Genomic DNA, 20507 nt, shown 5'->3' on the forward strand with positions numbered 1-20507 from the left:
GTTGCCTTTTCAACTGGGAGTTTCTGGAAGTCCGGAAACTTAACTGAGGCCAAGTGGACTATTCTACGTTCATTAGGAACCCAAAACAGCCAGCCAGTGCCAGATGCTGGATAACCAAGGAGTTGACCTTCCCTGGCTCTCTCGTCAAGCTTCTTCCGCTTCTCCTTTGGTATGTGGATGATGCCACGAGCCCCAAAAGGGTATAACGTCTCAGGAATTAGTTTTAACTTGTATAAGAGCTCAAGCGGGGTTTTCTCGCCAGTTTGGGAGTTTGGGATTCAATTATGCAAGTGAGCCGCAGTCAAATAAGCAAAGCTCCACCAGATACTTGAAAGTTCACTAGCGTGTGGCATTGTCCGCGCCATGTCACCTAGGGTCCTGTTCACCCTTTCAGCCTCGCCATTTTGGGATGGTTAGTATGGTGTGACTGGGGCTAGGGTAGTTCCAATAGCTTCCAGTTGGGGCTTCAGACTTTTGGTATATTCCAGCGCGTTATCACAACGTAGATATGTTGGTGCTTTCCCCAGGGCCGTCTTCAAATGCTTGATCCAGGTCATGATTTTTTCAGGCACATTGCACCTGTTTGCCATTGGCGCGCAGAATGTGTAGGTACTTGCATGGTCCCTCAGAGTGACAAGATACCGGCATCCATTTATATCAAGGTTGAGGGGGCCAATCACATCCAAGACGCAGAAGTCGAGAGGTTTGTTGCGAGGGATTTGCGTCTCCATCCCCATAGCCTTCTTGTCCATGCTCTTGGACTTCGCACACTGTTTGCAGAAAAACGCCTTCCAGGCAATTTTCTTGTCCGGATAGTTTACTCGCAAAAAGTTTCTCACTACTGGGTCAGATACATGACCCAGTCAAACGTGCCAGAGGTACGGGTCAAAAGATGGGGTCTTGGAGACCTTTTTTGATTGCAAAAGAGCACTGGTTTTGAGTGACCAGCAGTAATTATGAAAGACTGTTTCATATTTACTATTACAAGGGTCAAAGAGAGTCGCCTGAGTACCGTCGTAAACTAGTCTCCATCCTTCCGCAAGCAACCTACCCATTGATAGTATGATCCCATTGACACCCGGACAATGGTACACGTCCCGAATTGTTAGCGGACCCTTTGGAGTCGGGATCGTCACACTGCCAATTTTGGTGACCGTCACATTTGCGTTGGACACGGCCAGGTAGAAGGTACAAGGGCTAGTTAGCTTCTTGTTGACTTTGAAAAGGGGCGAGTTGCCGCTTATGTGGGCCAAGGCTCCAGAGTCGATAAGAACACCATCAGTGACATCAGGGATGTTGACCTGCCTGATGCGATTGCCAGAGCCTTCGGGTCGCGGCTGAGGTTGATACTTCAAGTCTTTTGCGTTGAAGTCAGCATCTGGAGGGCTGATTTTTCCGGTGGCCATGTCCCGCCAGAAGTGGATACAGTCTGGGTACCAGTGGCCATCATCGCGGCAGTAGATACAGTGCACACCATGTTTCCGGAGTAGGGAATCTGATTGACCCTTGCCCTTAAACTTAACCGCTTTATCAATGGACAGCTGAGGTTGGGTTTGCTGCGGCTGTTGGGTAGTGCGGCGTTGAGGAGCTACATACCTTGGTTGGGATTGGACAGCTTGGATTTTGTCAAGGTCCATGGCCATCGGGTCAACCGTCGGTCCCAGGGGAAGAGATAAGGTCGCTCCAGTCTTGTTGCGTAATTTGTTTGCCGCAAATTGGATGATTGTTGCCACATCATCAAAGGGGGGAGCTTCCTTTTTGTTCAGTTGTTGGCTGATTGTAAACTCAAGCGCCATGTGCTCAACTCCGACAGGGGGTTTGTAGAAGGATTGCCGGAAGATACCGAGGGCTTTGTCCCATGTTACTTTGAGCTCACTCAGCTCAGATTTGAGCTTTGCCCAGACCGACAGGGTGGTATCCGCCGCCGGTGCCGGGTCATTGATCAGTGCAACCAGTTCGTTCAGGAGTTTGATTTTTCTTCTGTGGTCTGATTGGGAGCATTTTTTTTTCAACAGCTCAAAGATAGATAGCCTTTGGGCTTGTCAGCTTTGAGGCATCAATGATGTCTCCGAGAGCGTCAACAACAGTGTTGCGTATAAGGCTCGCAACCGTGGACGCTTTGTCGACCTGCAGGGTATTGAAGTTTTTGAGCGCATCCGTGAAAGCCGTTTGACAGACCAGAACATGTCAAAGTGTCCTATTGAGGGCCGCTTCCCAGACCAGGAAGTTAGTACCTTCGTAAGCTAAGATTGGCTCACGGGGATTGAGTTGATGATGAACTTGGACCAGGTTTTTCACGAAGTTGTCCATGATCATCTCTTGCCAAGTTCGGGAGCGTTGGACAACTGGGGCTGGGGATGGGATTTGGTGTGCTATGGCCTGATTATTCCGAAGCACAGCAATCTCTTCTCACAGGTTGTTAAAGATCTGCCTAGCCTGAGAGGAAAATTTGTCCATATCGCCACTTGATGAAGGAGAGGAGGGGATAGTGAAGGAGTTGGTGGGGTTTTGAGAGGTTGAGGGTTGTGGTTGGTTTTGGTTGAGTATGGTTGATCGTCGGTGATCTATTTCTTCTTCTCGATTTTTATTCTTCAATTCTTTGTTGATCTTCTCTAATCTGTCTTTCTTCTTCTCTATCCAATTCATCAAGTCCCAAAAGGGAGTCAAGGATCAGTCTAGCGTAGCAAGAGCCGGCTTTTAACCTATAAGATGCCCTATGGATTTAGGCAAATGGGAACTGGACAAAACAGTCCCGTCGCGTCAGCTATTGGCGCTGCTGATCCGTCTCCAATCTTGGTTTTTGATTGCATGAAGATAACAAGGAAAATAATACTAACCTGGACGAAACAGTCCCGTCGCGTCAGCTATTGGTGCTGCTGATCCGTCTCCAATCTCGGTGAGGAAAAGATTGGAGGCGGGCGCGGGAACATCCAGGCTACATAGTGGCTACCCAAACTAACCGGGTGAATCCCCCGGAGTATCACCCATAAGGTTTTAGACTAAGTACATGAATTGTGTTTTTGCACTCTTGTCTTCCAGCCATACTCCAACACCTGGGCTGCATTTCAAGTTCCCTGACCATTTCTGGATGTTTCTTTTGTTTTGGCCTTGGCCCCATCCGTTGTTCTCTACCGGTAGTTTGTTGCACCCATTGGTTCTAATCTTTTGCGCCCGTGGTGTATTCGAAGTTTTTCCGCGACTTCGGAAATACTTCATTTGACACTCCTCCAAGGAAGGCGACTTTGGAGGGTTTTTGAATGAAGACCGTCACTTAAAATGTGGTACATGCATGTACCTGGGCTGCGTTTTGAGTTCCCTGACCATTTCTGCATGTTTCTTTTGTTTTGGCCTTGGCCCCATCCGTTGTTCTCTACCGGCAGCTTGTTGCACCCATCAGTTCTACGCTTTCTCCGTCTCTCAGGCTCCCTCCCTGAGGGCGCCATGGTTCAACTTGTGATGGCGGTGGGGTATAAATAGACCTTGACTTGCTCCCTCTAGCCTCATTCTGCACCCCTCCCTCCGGCCACCATTTCGGATTAAAATCAACAATCTACAGAAAACCCTACCTGTAACCCAACGGAGAAAACTGTCATCTCTTCGTCATGCTTTTATTAAGAATATGTCTAATTGCTATGATCTTGGCTGCCGTTTCGGCGATGATCAACAACACTTACAAAGGATATTGCCTTGTCTGTAAGAGCATCCGCATCGGTTGCGGATTAAGGGAGGATTAGCGTAACTAATCCTCCTCGGCAACCGCATTGGGTCCAATTTAATTGGACTAAACTCCTCCCGGGAGTACAATTTGGAGTAAGCGGGAGTAAAGTTACTCCTTGCTAATCCTGGGAGTAAGCGCTGCATGCAGACACTCCTCCCCACCCAAAAGTATGCACCAAACACAGCTTACATAATCTTTAGGTGCATACCACATACTTACACAGCTTTTTATCCCGCACCGATGCGGCTGCTGGCCGGGATTAGCGCTAATCCGGGAGTAAGCAGATCTGTTACTCCTCAAGTTACACCCGCACCGATGCGGATGCTCTAACAAGGTTAAGGTCATTCAAGAAACCAAGCAACCCGATCATGCGAAATCTGTGGCGTCGGCCGCGTGCAGGCTATCCACTCATGCGAAAAGTGCAAGTTGACTTATAAAATCACCTGGGATGACTGCCCCAATGACAGGAATCACCCACCAGTAAGGCTTTACTCTCATCAAATCCCCTATACACACATTAGTCACTCATCTGCCCTCTCACCTATCAACTCCAATACTATAGCAACCGTGAACAACATGACCCTTGATGCCCTTTGGTCCAAAAAACACCTCATCCACTTTCTGAACTTTTCCCCTACAATTGGCGTCAAGAGATTATGTACGATCCCATCACACCCGGATCAACCACACCTATTTCTCTTCAACTACGTCAAGGCCGCATTCATTTACAACCCCAGTAGATTCACCTTCCTTTTTGACTTAATCTTTATCTCACTCTCTTCTATCAACCTTGGCTTTTCCTGTACATAGTTGTCCCACCTTGTCACTTGCTTTTCACATTCTCATTCCCTCTCTCCTGCCAGCTTGGTTTTGCCCCGTCCACTAGTCCTTACGCACCTCCTCTTGAACATTGCCACTTGACCCCTTGCACATACCATTTCTCCATGTCCATAATGTGCAATCTGCGTGTTCATAGTTGTTCCATCTGCGTGTTCATAGTTTCGCATCCGGTTGTTCATAAATGTCTACATGTCCATTCCCATCGTAAAACCACAAGTAAAGGGTTGCAGCTTGACTTGGCGAGAGGTTCGCAAGTAATAGGGATCCACAAGGAATCAGGATGTGTTTGTTTGGTTGCAGGGATCCGGACATCACACTGCTGGGGTGGTGATGAGTCCTGGAAGGCAGGTTCGAACTAATCTGACTTCAAGTTGAAGGCTTTGAGGATAGCTCGCTAGAAAAGAGAGTCAAATGTCATGATATTTGCGAAGGATCGTGAACGACAAAGGGGAGACATACGTGAGACCAGACGACCGGCGAGCCGCTATGAGCGTCAGGGAGCACAACCTCTTCTTCTTCGTCTGAGCTGCTGCTATCGTTACACAGCTGGCGGGCTGGCAGCCGATTGATCTCTCGTCCCGCTTGGTATAGCAGCAAGACCAAGTCGTCCACGTCCGGCTGGACGGGCGACGCGGCCGAGTCATCATCTGCCCAGATCTTCAGCGTCCCACACAGCGCATTCGAGTTCCTCATCTCCAGGACCACGAACTCTATCGTCTGCGAGTCCCCAAACCTGTGTCGGACGCGAGGCTGCGCAATCAGTAAGCCGCCCGTATATACCCCACACATCCTCCTCTAAAGTGCTGTCGCTCTGGTGGACTCACTCGAGTGACAGATCGGCCAGCATGATCTCCATGTCCATGAGCCCGACTTGCGCCCGTTTCCGCGCCTCGGAAACCGGCCAGACCACCCATCTCTTCGTCGAAAAGTGCCCGTTCGGGGCCGCTTTCGGCGCATCTCTTGCCTTCGCTTGCAGCTTCTCCGGCGTCAGAGTTAGCAGCTCGCTTGCCGAGAAACCGACAACAGACGAATATGTCTTGTTCAAGACTTCGGCGGCGAAGGTCTACAACCAGCCGATTTTGAAAAAAAAAAAAAAGGCGGATGGGTGGGCGCTTGATTCTTTGGTAATGTGTTGGCATCAAAACAGGCCCACCTCGGGATCCATTATCCTCAATTTAGACGGACCTAGATAGGCGGGTTTGGGGCATATTATGCCGAACGCTTCCAAGCGAAGATCGAAGGTATGAATTAGCTAAGCCATTAAACTAAATTCTGGTAAATTGAGAGAGACTCACATATCAAGCAGGCCAAGTAGGTCATCGCAGGGACCCATCCTCCGAGATAGGCCAACGATCCCAAATTGAAAGCGACGAAATTGACGAGCCACGTGTCGAGGAGAGTTTCTACGTACGAAGAGAGCGATTGTCAGGGGCTGAGAGGACACTATAGCGAGGAAGAAGGACGCCCACCAAGGCTGAGTTCAAGGAGATGGAAGGAGTTGCGGAGCTGGCGGAGGCGGAGGAGGACGAAGACCGGGAGGGCGATGAGCGGGATGGTGAGGGCGAGTTGGGCGTCGGCCAGGGAGCTGGTGTGCTGGCCCGAGGAGGGCACGGAGTGCAGGAGCCAGTAGAGCAGGGCGGGCAAGCAGCCGAGGAGGCGCAGGAGGTAGTGTGGATGGCTGAACCGCGTCAGAGTGCTCATGGCGGCCGGCCGAAGATCTCCCGCCCACTGCGTCCTCCGGGCCAACGACGACCATCCGACCCGGCCTGGCACGGATCATTCGCCGCGGAACCCACTCCACGACGACCATCCGACTGAACCATACAAAATTTGTTTTTGACCCGCAAGGAAAATATGTAGTGTGTGGTTTCCTTCTTCTTTTTTCCCACAATTAGAGTTTCAAAACCTTGAGGTAAATTGGCCTTTATGAACAAATTTTGGTAACATGCACAGGAGCAGGTAATTCTAATCAACCAGAGCCTTGAGCCATGTGATTAGTCTTTGATCAATAAATTGAAGCTGATTCCTCTTCAACCTTGTTTTCTGTTTTCTAGGATAATGGTGCCACAAGTTGATGGGTGATTACTGAAACTGGGTTTTCATCAAGCATAATTAAAATTCGGATGTACTTCGCGCACTGCGAAAAACTCGTTGCGCACTGCAGCGGGCATCCACTCGACGTCCCGGCCACAGTGCGCGGAAGCTCAAAACGCTTCGCGCACTGCAGAAAATCAACCATCAAATTCTCATTTTTTTTTCTGCCAGCCGGCAGAGGGGATTTTTCTTGCCCCTGCTCCATTTTCTTGGGGCATTTGGAGCCCCCAGCATGACATAAAAAAAGGATGATAAAAAATACAAAAAATAAGCGGAGCACCTCCCCGGGGCGCACCCCCCGGGGATTTTCAACCTGCTAAAAAGCCATGGATCGGGTACACAGCCCCTCGAAAACAGAGTTCGAGGGGCAGAAGTACATACCCCATGACTTCGCCGTGCGGATGGCCGGCACGGGCTGGTCCCGGAGCGGAGTACATGCACACTCCCCTGATGGCCGGCCAGCACGCACGTGGAGTGCAAATCACCGGTCATCGAGGGGATTACGCATTCCTCTCGATGACCGGAACGGTCCCGGTTATCGAGAGGAGTAAACACACCTCTCGATGACCGGAACGGTCCCGGTTATCGAGAGGAGTAAACACACCTCTCGATGACCGGAACAGTCCCGGTCATCGAGAGATAAGCATTCCTCTCGATGACCGGAACAGTCCCGGTCATCGAGAGATAAGCATTCCTCTCGAAATGGAACAGACCCGGCCATCGAGAGGAGGAACACTCTCGATGACCGGGTCTGTTCCCGTCGTCGAGAGGAGCAGTGTTTACTCCTCTCGATAACCGGGACTCTTCCGGTCATCGAGAGGAATGCGTAATCCCCTCGATGACCGGTGATTTGCACTCCACGTGCGTGCTGGCCGGCCATCAGGGGAGTGTGCATGTACTCCGCTCCGGGACCAGCCCGTGCCGGCCATCCGCACGGCGAAGTCATGGGGTATGTACTTCTGCCCCTCGAACTCTGTTTTCGAGGGGCTGTGTACCCGATCCATGGCTTTTTAGCAGGTTGAAAATCCCCGGGGGGTGCGCCCCGGGGAGGTGCTCCGCTTATTTTTTGTATTTTTTATCATCCTTTTTTTATGTCATGCTGGGGGCTCCAAATGCCCCAAGAAAATGGAGCAGGGGCAAGAAAAATCCCCTCTGCCGGCTGGCAGAAAAAAAAATGAGAATTTGATGGTTGATTTTCTGCAGTGCGCGAAGCGTTTTGAGCTTCCGCGCACTGTGGCCGGGACGTCGAGTGGATGCCCGCTGCAGTGCGCAACGAGTTTTTTGCAGTGCGCAAAGTACATCCGTTAAAATTTAAGACAAGGGCTAGGAAACCTATTGATTTTTAGCACATTTACTAGTGGTGCAATTTTTGTGTGGGTAGCTTTTATTTTGTGAATTCTCATCATATTAGGGGGGTTCACAAGTGAAATTTATAAAACTTTGGGACACATTTTAAGGTGTCTATGAACATTTTCTTAAAAACTTGACAAGTTGCAGGTATTGATTGGTATCACCTGCTGCTGTTCATTTTCCCAAAATTTTAAAGTTTTGTTCACAAAGGCCTTAAATTTGGCTCCAAAGTTTAGTAAAATTCAATTGTGAACCCCCCTATTACAGATGTTTCACCAATGGAAAATTGTATGACTTGTTATCCAGGGGTGGGTCACTTTAAATCATTCATTTTAATCTGAGAATGTATCATCCAGTATTACATTGATTATCCATCTTCTGAGGCAAAGGAAAACAGCCTGGCATTAGGACAGTTATGGTGTTCAAAATTGCATATGTCACGGTTTACATAAAATCATAAAGCCAATTTTGGCTGGGAGATGTCAGCGTGCATAAAACTTAAAGTGACATCTCCCAGCCAAAATGGCAGTTTATGATTTTATGTAAAAAAATCTTTTGCAATTTTGAACACCATAAGTTCACATCTGAACTTTTAGCAAATCTGCTGATGCCGCATCAGCAAGCTGATGTACATTAAAAGGCCTCAATAAATGCAGTGTCATTGGCAAGCAGGTGATCAGTAGAGCTGCTAAGAACTCAGGCATGAGCTGTCCTATTACATTCCACTACAAAAACAAACTCTAGAAACTGCCAGTAGTTGAGATGTGGCATACTCCAGTGTAATTGCCATTGTAACTCCACATAATTACATCATGCCCTTTTATGCACCATCACTGTGCATTCAACCTTGGTTTAAATGCGTTTTGAGAAAGGCTTGAGTATCACCTCAACCTTCCTTTGAGCTTCTGCATCTCAACTGCTATTAGTTTCTAGAGTTTTTTCTTAACCTAGCTGGGCAGCAACTAGCACAATTAAGTAAATGTAATTGGGGGAAGAGTTTAGCACCCTTGCTTAAGATTTGCTGAGGCACACCGGTGGCTACTACACAGGCTCCCGCGGTCCCTATGTAGTAGGGTGCATACAGGAGGTTGTGGTGGTGTCCGGCAATCTTACATGGCCCACTGGCCTTTTCAAATCGGACCACAACAATGTAACATCTGCCATTTCCAATGTAACATTGGAGGCTTGCACCAATGTAACATTGGTTCAAAACGTCTGACAGAAGCGCGGATGCAGCCATCTGATACAATCATTTTGGCAGTGCCAGGAGGGCAGCTCACTCAGCACTATCCCCTCCCAGCGCTGCCACACATTGTGGTGGTTGAATCTGGCGCGGGGCGTCAAAGTGTCCAACGGAGTTTCCAATCGCGCGGTGCTGCGGGGCACAAGGGTGGCGCAGGATCTTCAAACAGCGGAGGCGGAGCGTGCGGTCAAAGGTGGCAGAGCTGTGGTGTGCAGAGTGGAGCGGACTTGCTGAGTCCAGCGCGGACTATCTAGAGTGGCGCAGTGATTGGGGGAAGCTGTGGCAGCTGATGTCAGCGGACGTAGCTGGGGCGGAGGCGGCGAGGGGGATCCCAACAGCAGAGGCTAGACAGAGGCGTGGATGATGGATGATAAGGAGTTTGGCGGCTGTTGACAGCAAGCGGTGGAGGCACAGATGATGATGTGGGAGCAGAGGCAGGCGGCATGCATGGGATGGGAGGAGGATTTCTATTTGTTATTTCTTTTTCTATTAGGGTTACAACATGAGGCAGATCTTTCTCTTGGTTTATTATCTACAGCAGAGCAGTGGAGATTTGTATATATACAGGGTGGTGTTCCTTCCTGCAGAATCTCATCTCATTATGACATCTTCTACAGACTTTTTATTATGATTACAGATTATTACTCATTTTCTGTGGTTTGTGACTGCCAAGGGTCTTTATTATGGCTTACTTATGGCTATCATTCTTTTATGACTATTTCTTGCGGTGTTTGCGGTGTTTTACGTTACTTTACTTTTACAATGTATTACTATTATTATTGGATGACTTCCCGTCAAGATCTGGGAGTCTCCCAGAAACAATCTAGAGCCCAAAAAGCTAGATTTCCCTGCAAAAATCTAGACTTTTCGGGTCTAAAGCGACATCTGGGAGGGTGCCAGATCCCACGGGAAGTCACCCATTATTGCTCTAAGGCCTTTTTTTCCTGCTGCGGAATTCATTGCGCGCTCATACCACACCAAGTTTGGAGTTCCCTTGACTAGTTGGGATTATCTTGCATAGAAGAGGGTCCGCTCCAGTCATTTCATAACGGAGCCCACCGTTCTTCTACCACAAGGGAGCTTGATAGCGTCCTCGTCATCTTGAGGCAGAGGCGCCATTTCTAAATGGGGTTTGTGAGGATACACAAGCAAAACTTAACCAGGAAGTCTCGCGTGAGAGAAACAGATACGGGGTTCACAATTGAATTTCACCAAACTTTGGAGCCAAATTTAAGGTCTTTAATATGAACAAAATTTTGAAATTGTGGTAGAATTCACAGCAACAAGTAATGTTGATCAATCAGTCCAATTTATCAATTTTTTAAAGAAATGTTCATAAACACCTTAAAAATGTGTCCTAAAGTTTTGTTAATTTCAATTGGGAGCCCCCCCTTTTTCAGCCCTCATTTTGTTACATCTGCTGTATCTCATGTAATTCTCGACCTCCATCAATGAGACCAACTTTTTCTACATTGCATGCTTCTTTGCTTATTTTACACATTTTTTTAGATTGTCTACTTCTCAACTCAAAGTCTTCAAACATTTTATGAAGAAACCAACAAAGTAATAAAAGCACAGTGCTTTGGCTGAGCACGCTCGGACATTTTCTGTGCGATCCGGTCCATTTCATCAAAAATGACAGTTCTCAAAAAATGAAAGAAGGGTGAAGATGGAGGCAAGGGGGTCTGAAATTATACCAGAAGGCGGGAAAGATGCAGGTGTACCATCCATCACAAACTTGGAAGGTTTGGTATGATCAGAGTTGAATTCTGGTGGGTCAAAGGAAAACACCACCAAAACCAAAATATGTATCTCTCATGCAAACATTCCTGATTATGTAGACTCTTCCAGAGTTTCACCTCAAGTTACCAGATCTCTACCGGTAGGTTAGCAATTTCTACAGCAGTTACCGCAGTGGCTGTCGTGTTTCGTGTTTGTATTTTCTGGCTAATATTTTGTGTAAATATGTTTGGGGTTGTGTTTGTGGCCAAATAGGTTTTGTTCGGCTGCGACGAGCCAGCCCATCCACCCGGCCCCACCTCTCTTGCCACCACCGCACTCCTCTCCGACCATGCAGACTCCCGCTCCGGCTCCACAGACCTCGTCCCCCGTCGGTGCTGGGGAAAGCAAGCCCAGGAACCAGTACCATTGTCAGTCGCCATCAGCCTTCTCATCCCTTGCTGGCCGTATCTGCTCACGTCTGCCCGCCGCCAGTCCGAGCCCTCAAGAGCTGTGGGGTCTTTGATGGCTATCCGCAGTTCTCGCCCCTCGGCTCATTCCAATCGTCAGTTTTCATCCGCCCGCCGTTCATCGCTTGCTTTGCATAAAAAAAAACGACTAACCATGCTTTTATTTTTATTGTTGCTCTTAGGCCAGGAGAGAATGTCAAGGCACTTGTCTACAGCTCGGACGGGAGGCGATACGCAGTGGCATCCCCGAGCGAGTGTGTTGATATCAGCTGACCGATAGATACATCTTTGGGCTTGGGGAATCTTATCCTAATAATCAACTTGTTTCGAACCCCTCTAGCGTCGTAGTCTGTGACGCCGAATCGAGCCAGGAATTGCGCCGACTTCCCCTAGCCGGGGTCATTGATATCAAGTTTTCGCCCAAAGGCACCTGGATCGGCACCTGGGAGAGATATGGTCGGTCTTGCCCTCAAGCGACATCTGTTAAGGCGTTGTTCATACTGATTTCAATTTCCTCCCCCTCTCTCGTCTCCCGATCAGTCAAGCCTACCGTGGAAGGAGCTCAGCATAAGAATATGAGGATCTGGGATATCACTACGGGCGAAGAAGTGGCCAGCTTTTCTCAAAAATCGCAAGAAGGATGGTGGGTTACCCCCTTCGAATCATCATCACCACTCACACTCGGAACTCACTATTCACGGCGTGTCTGTGTGTGTGTGGGATTTCCAGGATGCTTCAATTCACCGAAGACGAGTCACGAGTGTTGCGGCTAGTATCCAGCGAAATCCAGGTCTTCAACCCGGCCTCGTTCGATTCTGGCGTAGTATCGAAATTGAAGCTCGAGGGGATGTCGGAATTCAAGCTGAGTCCGGGGCAGAACCCGCTGATCAGCGCGTTCGTTGGGGAGAAGAACGGTGCACCAGCCTCGGTGAAGATCTACCCGCTCGCCGGTCTCAAGGACAGCTCGCCCGCAGCCCTCACCCAGAAAACGTTCTTCAAGGCCGACAAGATCCAGATGAAGTGGAACCGCTCCGGTACCAGCGTCCTCATCCTCACCCAGACTGACGTCGATAAGACTGGCAAGAGTTACTACGGCGAAACAAATCTGTACATGCTCAGTGCCAACGGCCATTTTGATTGTCGAGTTTCCCTAGGTCCGCGTCACGCTCATTCTCTTCCCCTTCACCACAAACACTCACTCGGTTCAAAACTAAATCCTTAGATCGAGAAGGCGGCATCCATGACTTTGTGTGGTCTCCTAGTGACAAAGAGTTTACCGTGAGCTATGGCTGTAAGTCTGTCACATATTCTTGAGCCCATATTGGGTCTTCTTCCAGCAATCCAGTGTTGAACATCTGCCCCTCTTCCGATGGCCAGATATGCCCGCAAAGACGACGATCTTTGACCTGCGCTGTAACGTCATCCATGACTTCGGGACAGCGCCGCGCAACTTCATCTCGTACAATCCGCAGGGCCGGCTGCTGTTGATCGCCGGCTTCGGGAACCTTGCGGGCACGATGGAGATCTGGGACCGCCGCACGCTGGAGAAAGTGGCGACGATCGAGGGCTCGAATACGTCCCATTGCGAATGGAGTCCCGACGGCCGCTTCATCCTTTGTGCCACCTTGAGTCCGCGACTTCGGGTCGATAACGGCGTTCGTATCTTCCACTATCGCGGCCAACTCATCCATGTCAACCCGATCGAACATCTCTACGCGGTAAGCTTGAACGGTCTCGCAGCCTTGTCTTTCTTTGATCTGATCCCGGGTGTTTGTTTTCAGGCTTCGTGGAGACCGCGGGATGCGGAGCTGTTCCCGTTCCGGATATCCCTCTCACCTGCGCCCAAACCCACTGGCAACGCGGCCACTCCTCCCCCAGCCACGCCAGGTGAGCATGAGCGAACGAAGTGACAGCCGAGGAAGGATCTGACTTTCCAGCGAGGGGTTTTTTTTTCTGGAAGCTAAACCGGCCGGCGCTTATCGACCACCTCATGCCCGAGGAACAACGACCCCGAGCCACTTCAAACGGGAAGACGAGGGAGGAGCGCCATACGTTGCGCCGACCAACGGGGGCACGAATGGCCACAGCACCCGGGGACGAGGGGGCGGTCCGCCGGGCGCAGCGCCTCGCAGGGGCGTTCCTGGGGCTGCACCGAAGACGAACGAGGTGCCCGGGCAGCAGCAGAAGAGCAAGAAGAAGCAGCACCAGGCTGTCGACGCCAAGCCGCACCCATCCGGCCAGCAGGACCACCACGCAGCTGCGACTCCGAACGGGAAACTGGAGCCCAGCGCGGCTGCGCCTCCTCCGCAAGCCGAGCCGGGCGACGAGACCACCCCGCTCGGCGCCCTCTCGCCCGAGGACAAGAAGCGCAGGTCGCTGATGAAGAAGCTCACCGCCATCGAGCAGCTCAAGGAGCGTCGAAAGAGGGGCGAGAAGCTCGAGATCACCCAGCTCAAGAAGATCGACTCGGAGGCCGAGACACGGAAGGAATTGGAGGCCCTGTAGAGATCTGCCCCCTTTCTTCCCCCCTGCAACCTCTCGTGTGCCTTTGCTGCTGCTCCATTTTTTGTGTGTGTTTGCTTCTTTGGTCTTCCTGAGTAAGGACCCAATATCCCCCCCCCCCCATGTCCGATTTCTCTGGAAGACTTTGAACAGCAGGCCCATTGAATTGAGTGTTTGTGGTAGTCAGAGTGCTGTGACATACGCTCCCCGTAGCCTGTGCTGTCCATCCCGGGTGAGTCCAGGATGGATTGTAGTCATTCTGGATGGTATTCTACCTCATCATCTTGGCCGTGCCTCTTTACTTGTGATGGGGTACTTCTTGGGGGGTGGTGTATGTAACCTAACCACTTTGGTTACAATTAGTGACACCCGCCTACCTGAAGACCATACTATAGTCCTTGGGGAATAAGCTATAGAGCTTATTATTTGGGGCACAAATTTGGCCACCTGCAAAAAACACAAACTGTACACGGGGATCTCAAACCAGGAACTGTGGATTGCATACCAGTCCCTGCCTAACAGGAGGTCAAATTTGTGCACGGTGCTTGGCAGCCCTGCCCTCCACCAGGTTTGGAACTTATTCCAGCTTAGTGGTCATCCCTGGTCACCTGGTGGTAATTTTTGGGTACCAGCTATAGTTGGGTCTTTGGGCTGATTCAGGGGAAACTTGACCTGCCTGATGCCAACCCAAACCTGAAGGAGGTACCATTCCAATTATATGTAAATGTTGAAATTTTATCAAGAAAATATACAAAAAAAGCTGAAAGATTTTCAAGCTACCTCTTTCTTAGAATATTTGTCAAAGGAAACTTCAAAGGACCTCCTCAATGACTTCCATGAGGAGGTCATTTGGAACCAAAAAAAATCAAAAATATATTATGAAAACAAATTGCAGGCAACGCCGGCCCCGATACCGCAGACTGCTCGTCCTCGCCGGCCCCGCTGGCGCCGGAAAGAGCGCCATCATCCAATTCCACACCCTCGCCGGAAAAATACCGGCAACGAGTCGAGTACTTGTCCCCCCCCCCTTTTTCCATGGCTGGAGTGGTACTTATGTGCATGTTTTTTTTTTTTTTCGTGTAGGCGTTTCCAAGCCGCAAGAGTTCGGTTTATGGCTCATGAGGGCCAGTGCCGGGCCGGCGCTCTCGTTCGATGACGACGCCGGCGACGAAGAAGAAGGCCCGGCGGGGCTCTCCTTGCCGTGCACGGGCAGTGCCCGGGGCCCCAAGCCGCCGACGGTGCTGCTGTCGATGGTCTCCCGAACCTGAGCCACGCCGAGACGGGGCGGATGTTCATGGATGCGCTCCGCCAGCATCTCCATAGTCCACGGCCCGCCACGCCGCCGCTGGTCGTCATCATCTCCGACACCAGCGTCACGCCGGGCGCCCGCGGCTTCGAGGAACGAGCAGCGGGCCACCAACGTCCACACCCTCCTCCCCACCGACATCCTCCACCATCCCGCCGCCTGTCTCCTCAAACTCTTGCCCGTCAATAACACCTTCATGAAGAAGCTGCTTGCCAGGACCGTCCAGATCGCCGCGCCGGATCCTTCCTTCCTCCCCGGCCCCAAACATCTCGACTTCGTCGTCGAGGCGTACAACGGCGATCTGCGAGCCGCGCTGAATAACTTGCAGCTCCTGTGCGCGCTGCCGTCTCGTAAGATCGGGAAATCCGGCGACGCTCGATCTAAGAGAAACGATGCCCTGTCTGGCCCCCCGTCTCTCTTCAACAGGTCCATTCTTCCTACCCTCATCATGCATGAGAAATTCCTAATGCTCCGCGGCCTTCTTAGCTGACCAGAGAAAGGACTGAGACAGTACACCCAAGCGGTGGTGATCGGCTACTACCACTTCCATCTCTCCGCCCGCGCCGTCCTGCTAGGCCTGCCCTCGCCCGACCCGCGGCTAGAAGTTCTTCAAGCCCGCCCTCTGCATCTCCGCCAGCTCAACGAGAACACCGCGCTCGCACACGCCCCGCCCCTCCGCACAGATCTCCTCGCCAGTCTCCGGCCTCCCCCGCCTGCCTCAATCAACCCATCGCCGACGACCAACTCCGCCATCTTCCTGCGCGCCCCACCCGCGCCCAAACACCTCCAGGTCCGTCCACATCCCGCCCTCTCAATCGTGCTTTTCTTCTGACGTCTTCCTTCTGCGAACTTGCGCACAGACTGTTGGTCGGTCCCGACCGCGTCCAAGAATGTCTTGGCCGTAGAGGTCCTGCCCTTCCTGGGCCTGCTCGCCTCGTCGCTCGGCGCGAATCCCGGCGCCGATCATCCAAGTGAAGTCGTTCTCTCTCTCTCCGTTTCCGCGCATCTTCGGTGTTGATTGTAGTGGGGAAGGGGGGTTAGATGACGAGCTGCTGGCGCGGTTCTCCCGCTGGGAGTACCCGAATGCGCGCCCGACCGACGAGCAGCTGTCCGAGGACGACGTGCCCGACCTCTCCTCGCCCGAGCACCCGCCTCTCGCCCCCCGCCCGTCCCCGCAGGACCCCGATCTCCGTCTGGACCCGCTCCGGGCCCGCCCGACGGCCGGCTTCGACGAGGAGCCGCTGTGGTTCGATGTCGTGGAGTAGCGCCTCTGCCACCGGTCTCATCGTCTCCCGCTGGATGACGCATCCGTCTCACATGTATCACGAATATGTTGTGTATTTGTGGGGTTTGAGAAAGCCAATTATGGGGATAGATGTGTCTTATCTTGGCACAGGTACATCCATCCCATCTCTGCATACAATACATCCCAGAAAGATGTGAGGGGCAGTGCTGGCGGCGTTTCGGCGAGCTATGTCTAGTGGAGTCAGAAGCATCTGCTTACGCTGGGCCAGCGGGTTCGCGCCCCTCACTATGTTTGCATCCTGCAGCCCATGTGGGCGCTGAATGCGCGCCTGGCGCTACTATCTCCTTGTCGTGTTAAGGAGAGCCGGCCGAGGTGCGCAAGGGACCGCGAGGCCCGCTTGTGAACTGAAGCCACTGCATGCATATAGCCTTGATAGTGGCACACGTTTTTTTGCTTGTTGCAGGACGTTATGTTTGAGAAGCTTCCATGCCCCTGTGATTCACGCAGATGGCAATCCATTGCATCGGGTGTTATTCTGCGGATGAGTGTCCCCAGCAATCGGCCAGAGCTGGCGCACAGTGGGACATGGCCCAACTGACCGCGGAGGCTCCTCCCTCAACAAGGGACCAGATCTGGTTGCTTTTGGAACATGTCTAAGGCACGGCCAACAGCGCGGATGGAGTTCAACGCGGATGCAGCACTTCGCCGGAGGTGGGGGCCCAGAGGTTCGTGGTGCGACAGGCTGGGCTTCAGCCTCAGGTCAGGCTGGAAGGGGAGACGGATGGCATAACCCTTCATGCCCCTGGCGCGAAATACGACCTTTGATGCAATCGCAATTCTGCGGATCGACTGGGGGATGTCCATGTCATTGATTCGCTTGGCTGCGAACAAGTACATGTCTTGTTCTACTCTCGACTTCCCCAGCGGGATGGGACACAATTCAGCAAAAAACGTCCAGATAGAGTAGTGGCCAAGATTAATGACACCTCGCGTATAGCAAAAATTCAGTACTGATCTCTGAATTGAAAGTCCGTTTTCCAGACGGAGTAAGCAGAAAAACAGCTCGGAGACGTTTTCGTTGTGTCTTTTTGTATCTTTAATAAATAAAGTTAAGAGAGGGAAATCAGGAATGATTGGAGTGTGGCTGGAGCAGGACGTGGGCGAGGCAAACTGAAGATTGCGAGTTTGATCAAGCATCGAGGAATGAGATCAGGCTGCGCCTGAAGCTCGATCCGGGGTGTCAACGTTGCTGTTAGGGCAAAACGAGGGTTAAAATTAAATACGCGCTCAACGTTCGGAAGGAAGTAGAATAAGAGTTCTTGACGTACAAGTCCCAAAGGAGCCCTGAAATTTCTTCGCTGTCCCTTTCGGCAGGAGTGGGGTTCAATGCTTCGAATGTCTGTTGAAAAAAATCATCACCAGTCAGTCATTGACGTTACTCTCTGCGGTGTCGGTTGTAGTCAAACAATCTGCTAATGTACGTGTTTGCCGATTGCCATGTTAAAGCAGCCTATGTCTTTTTCTTTAGTCCCGAGATGACAACCTACAAATAAACGCCGGAGGAGCGATCTTTAGCTGACTAGTATCATTCCGGCCGAATTACTTGTGCAGACGATGGTAGCAGTGATTGACTTACCGCCGACAACTCTGGCGTACACGAAACCATCGATATTCTTCCTTTTGAGCCAGCTGGAATTCAGGTTGGATTAATCATCTGGTCAGTGAACGTAAACAGATGATGATGAGACATCACTTACACTTTTTTCCCGCAGTTACGGTAGTTGAACCTGGTGTACAGAGTGAATGCAGGATATTAGTTTGTTGGTTGGGATGTGGTGAGAGCTGGCTTGACTCACTTGTCGACCCAACCAGTTTGGTATTTTCCCCCGCCGGACCCGGACCAGAGGCATACGCCACGGTACCAGCTATCATCGTTCTTTTTACCATGCTTCTGAAGGCATGTCTGAAAAGCCAGCCCAATGATAACTCAGACTCGGGCCCGGTTTAAACGCAGCGGGCAGGTGAAATAGTCATGAGAAAAAGACTCACATGAGTAATCGTGACCTGCAAAGAGAAAGGAAAGAAAAAGGAAGGAGGACAGATTGAATAGCCTTTTCTTTGAGCGAGCCGCGCAGTCATATTTGTTTGGGTGACATACACCAGCTGATTTCGTGGTATCGTATCGACGTTCCAACCGGTGATCTTGACCGGCCTTCAGTTGACGCTCATCATACTGCGGAGGGTATTTGCAAAGCGTGAGTGGATTGTTCGTGGCATGCCGAGGACTGAGCCAGTAAGATCAAAGGCCAACTTACCAGCTTGATACTTTGGGTGGTATGGTGGGTTTTGGTCTTCGCTTGACAGCTCTCCGTTGCGTTTTGGGCGTAATTAACACATTTGTCCTTATGATAGAAGTACTTGTAACATTCGGTGTTAGCAAGACCACTAGCAGCTATTAGGCCGGAGAGTGCAGAGGCCACGAGAAGGGTGGCAGTTGGAGTAACTTTCATTATGGAATGATCCGAGAGTGGACAGGTGATCGCTGAACTTTTCTTTGACTGTTGGTGTACGCTTCACGAATGCTTGAGAGAGGGAGATGGGGTACGAGATTCTGGCCGTCGATGGGGCTCCTATTTATACAAATTCCGAAATGGCTTGTTGTCGCAGTAACTCGGCAAGGAGGCACTGGCATCTAGAGTGCTCACGGCATGTATCCATCTGATTCGGATCGTAATGATGTGGCTTTTGTGGCTATCTACAGCAACGACTCCGCCGCCCATTTCAATCAGACAACATGCATGGCGATAGACATTATTGTACATTACAGCAATGTCAGAAAAGCTTGCCTAATTTTGTGGCTGAAATGACTTCTGCATTTCAGCCACAGGCCTGTACAGCTTCACTGTACAGGCAGACAAAACCCGTTCGGGCAGCTGGTTGTGCTTGACATGGGTGCCGGGCCGGGCAAAGGGCGAGGGGGGCAGGGGCGGCGAAGGGCCGGATCGCAGTAAAATCGCTCCAGGAATCCAATGGTGGGGCCCTCAAGGCCTCAAAGTGGAAAACAAAGAAACTGGGTTTTTTCTTCTGATGGCATTCCTGACGTACAGGAGCCATACAGGCTTTGAGGCTGAAATCAGCGGTCCAAAAGCTGGCCGCAAGCTTTTCTGACATTGCTGTAGTACGATAGCAGACCAAAACAGTTGTCACATGATTGACTGGAATCTCGACAAAAGCCACGACAAATGCGTGCACTCAACAAAGCCCCTTCTGCCGAGCGTGATCCCGCTAAGCGAGCCTCCGACAGCCCGGCACGGAGGCTCGCTTCCTGAGTCAACACTGGAAAGATTGACAGGTTTTGTCTGATGGGTTCCGCACTTCACTGGGCCCTGGCTGCAGAACTTGTCGAGCAAGCTCTGTCCGACAATTGCTTCGGCATGGTTGTCCAAGCACATACAAGGTTTACGTAGTGTCAGCCCCGTTCAGTTCAGCCTCCCCCTGGGGCCCAAAATCTTGAGGACCTTGGTAATCATCACATGCACATCAGGGTGTATAAGTGGTTTGGGTCAACCCAAGATCAGAGACCTAAGACCCAACGCCTGTCACTTCCGGGTAGCATTGGAGGACTTCCTGCCGATCTGGAAACCCAGATTTTCCCAGATTTTGCAGGGAAATCTAGGCAGATCTAGGATTTGGGACGATTGAGCCCAGATTTCCCGGCAAAATCTGGAAAAATCTGAGTTCCCAGATTGACAGGAAGTCCTCCATTAGAATAAAAGAATGAGCTTCTGAACAGGACCCCGGAGAGCCCCTACCAAGCCGACATATGTGGCACGTATCCAGGGGACATTTTTTTGCAAAATGCTCCTGATGTAATTCAGCGGATACATATCCAAATTGAATTTTTGTCCTCAGATGATCCCAATGTGGTCAGTATCTTTTTGGCATTTCCTGGAAAGCAAAACCAAATATTTGGGTCTTGGGTTCAATTCCCACCCAAAAAAGTGTTTTTTCTGCCAAAT

General features: G+C 50.9%; 4 protein-coding genes across 4 annotated transcripts; 2 read left to right on the top strand and 2 right to left on the bottom strand.

Annotated features, from left to right (window-relative positions):
* Positions 1 to 4913: 4913 nt before the first annotated feature.
* PtA15_5A711 (uncharacterized protein) lies at positions 4914 to 6259 on the bottom strand (the record flags this gene model as incomplete). The annotated part of the gene is made up of 6 exons (XM_053169502.1): positions 4914 to 4952; positions 5018 to 5291; positions 5383 to 5621; positions 5712 to 5779; positions 5854 to 5961; positions 6028 to 6259. 6 exons carry the CDS (start codon positions 6257 to 6259, stop codon positions 4914 to 4916), a joined length of 960 nt encoding a protein of 319 aa, XP_053020692.1.
* Positions 6260 to 11316: 5057 nt separating this feature from the next.
* PtA15_5A712 (uncharacterized protein) lies at positions 11317 to 13939 on the top strand (the record flags this gene model as incomplete). Its single annotated transcript, XM_053169503.1, has 10 exons — positions 11317 to 11395; positions 11460 to 11529; positions 11617 to 11688; positions 11775 to 11890; positions 11975 to 12077; positions 12164 to 12588; positions 12657 to 12725; positions 12812 to 13152; positions 13216 to 13321; positions 13395 to 13939. The coding sequence occupies 10 exons, from the start codon at positions 11317 to 11319 to the stop codon at positions 13937 to 13939; spliced, it is 1926 nt and encodes a 641-aa protein (XP_053020693.1).
* A 1295-nt stretch (positions 13940 to 15234) lies between these two features.
* Positions 15235 to 16507, top strand: PtA15_5A713 (uncharacterized protein; the record flags this gene model as incomplete). The annotated part of the gene is made up of 4 exons (XM_053169504.1): positions 15235 to 15668; positions 15750 to 16036; positions 16103 to 16213; positions 16284 to 16507. 4 exons carry the CDS (start codon positions 15235 to 15237, stop codon positions 16505 to 16507), a joined length of 1056 nt encoding a protein of 351 aa, XP_053020694.1.
* Positions 16508 to 17697: 1190 nt separating this feature from the next.
* Positions 17698 to 18998, bottom strand: PtA15_5A714 (uncharacterized protein; the record flags this gene model as incomplete). Its single annotated transcript, XM_053169505.1, has 8 exons — positions 17698 to 17737; positions 17817 to 17887; positions 17970 to 18031; positions 18125 to 18177; positions 18246 to 18275; positions 18345 to 18451; positions 18647 to 18721; positions 18804 to 18998. 8 exons carry the CDS (start codon positions 18996 to 18998, stop codon positions 17698 to 17700), a joined length of 633 nt encoding a protein of 210 aa, XP_053020695.1.
* Between the last annotated feature and the right edge of the window lie 1509 nt (positions 18999 to 20507).

Source organism: Puccinia triticina, chromosome 5A (genome assembly GCF_026914185.1).
Source record: "Puccinia triticina chromosome 5A, complete sequence".
NCBI lineage: Eukaryota > Fungi > Basidiomycota > Pucciniomycetes > Pucciniales > Pucciniaceae > Puccinia > Puccinia triticina.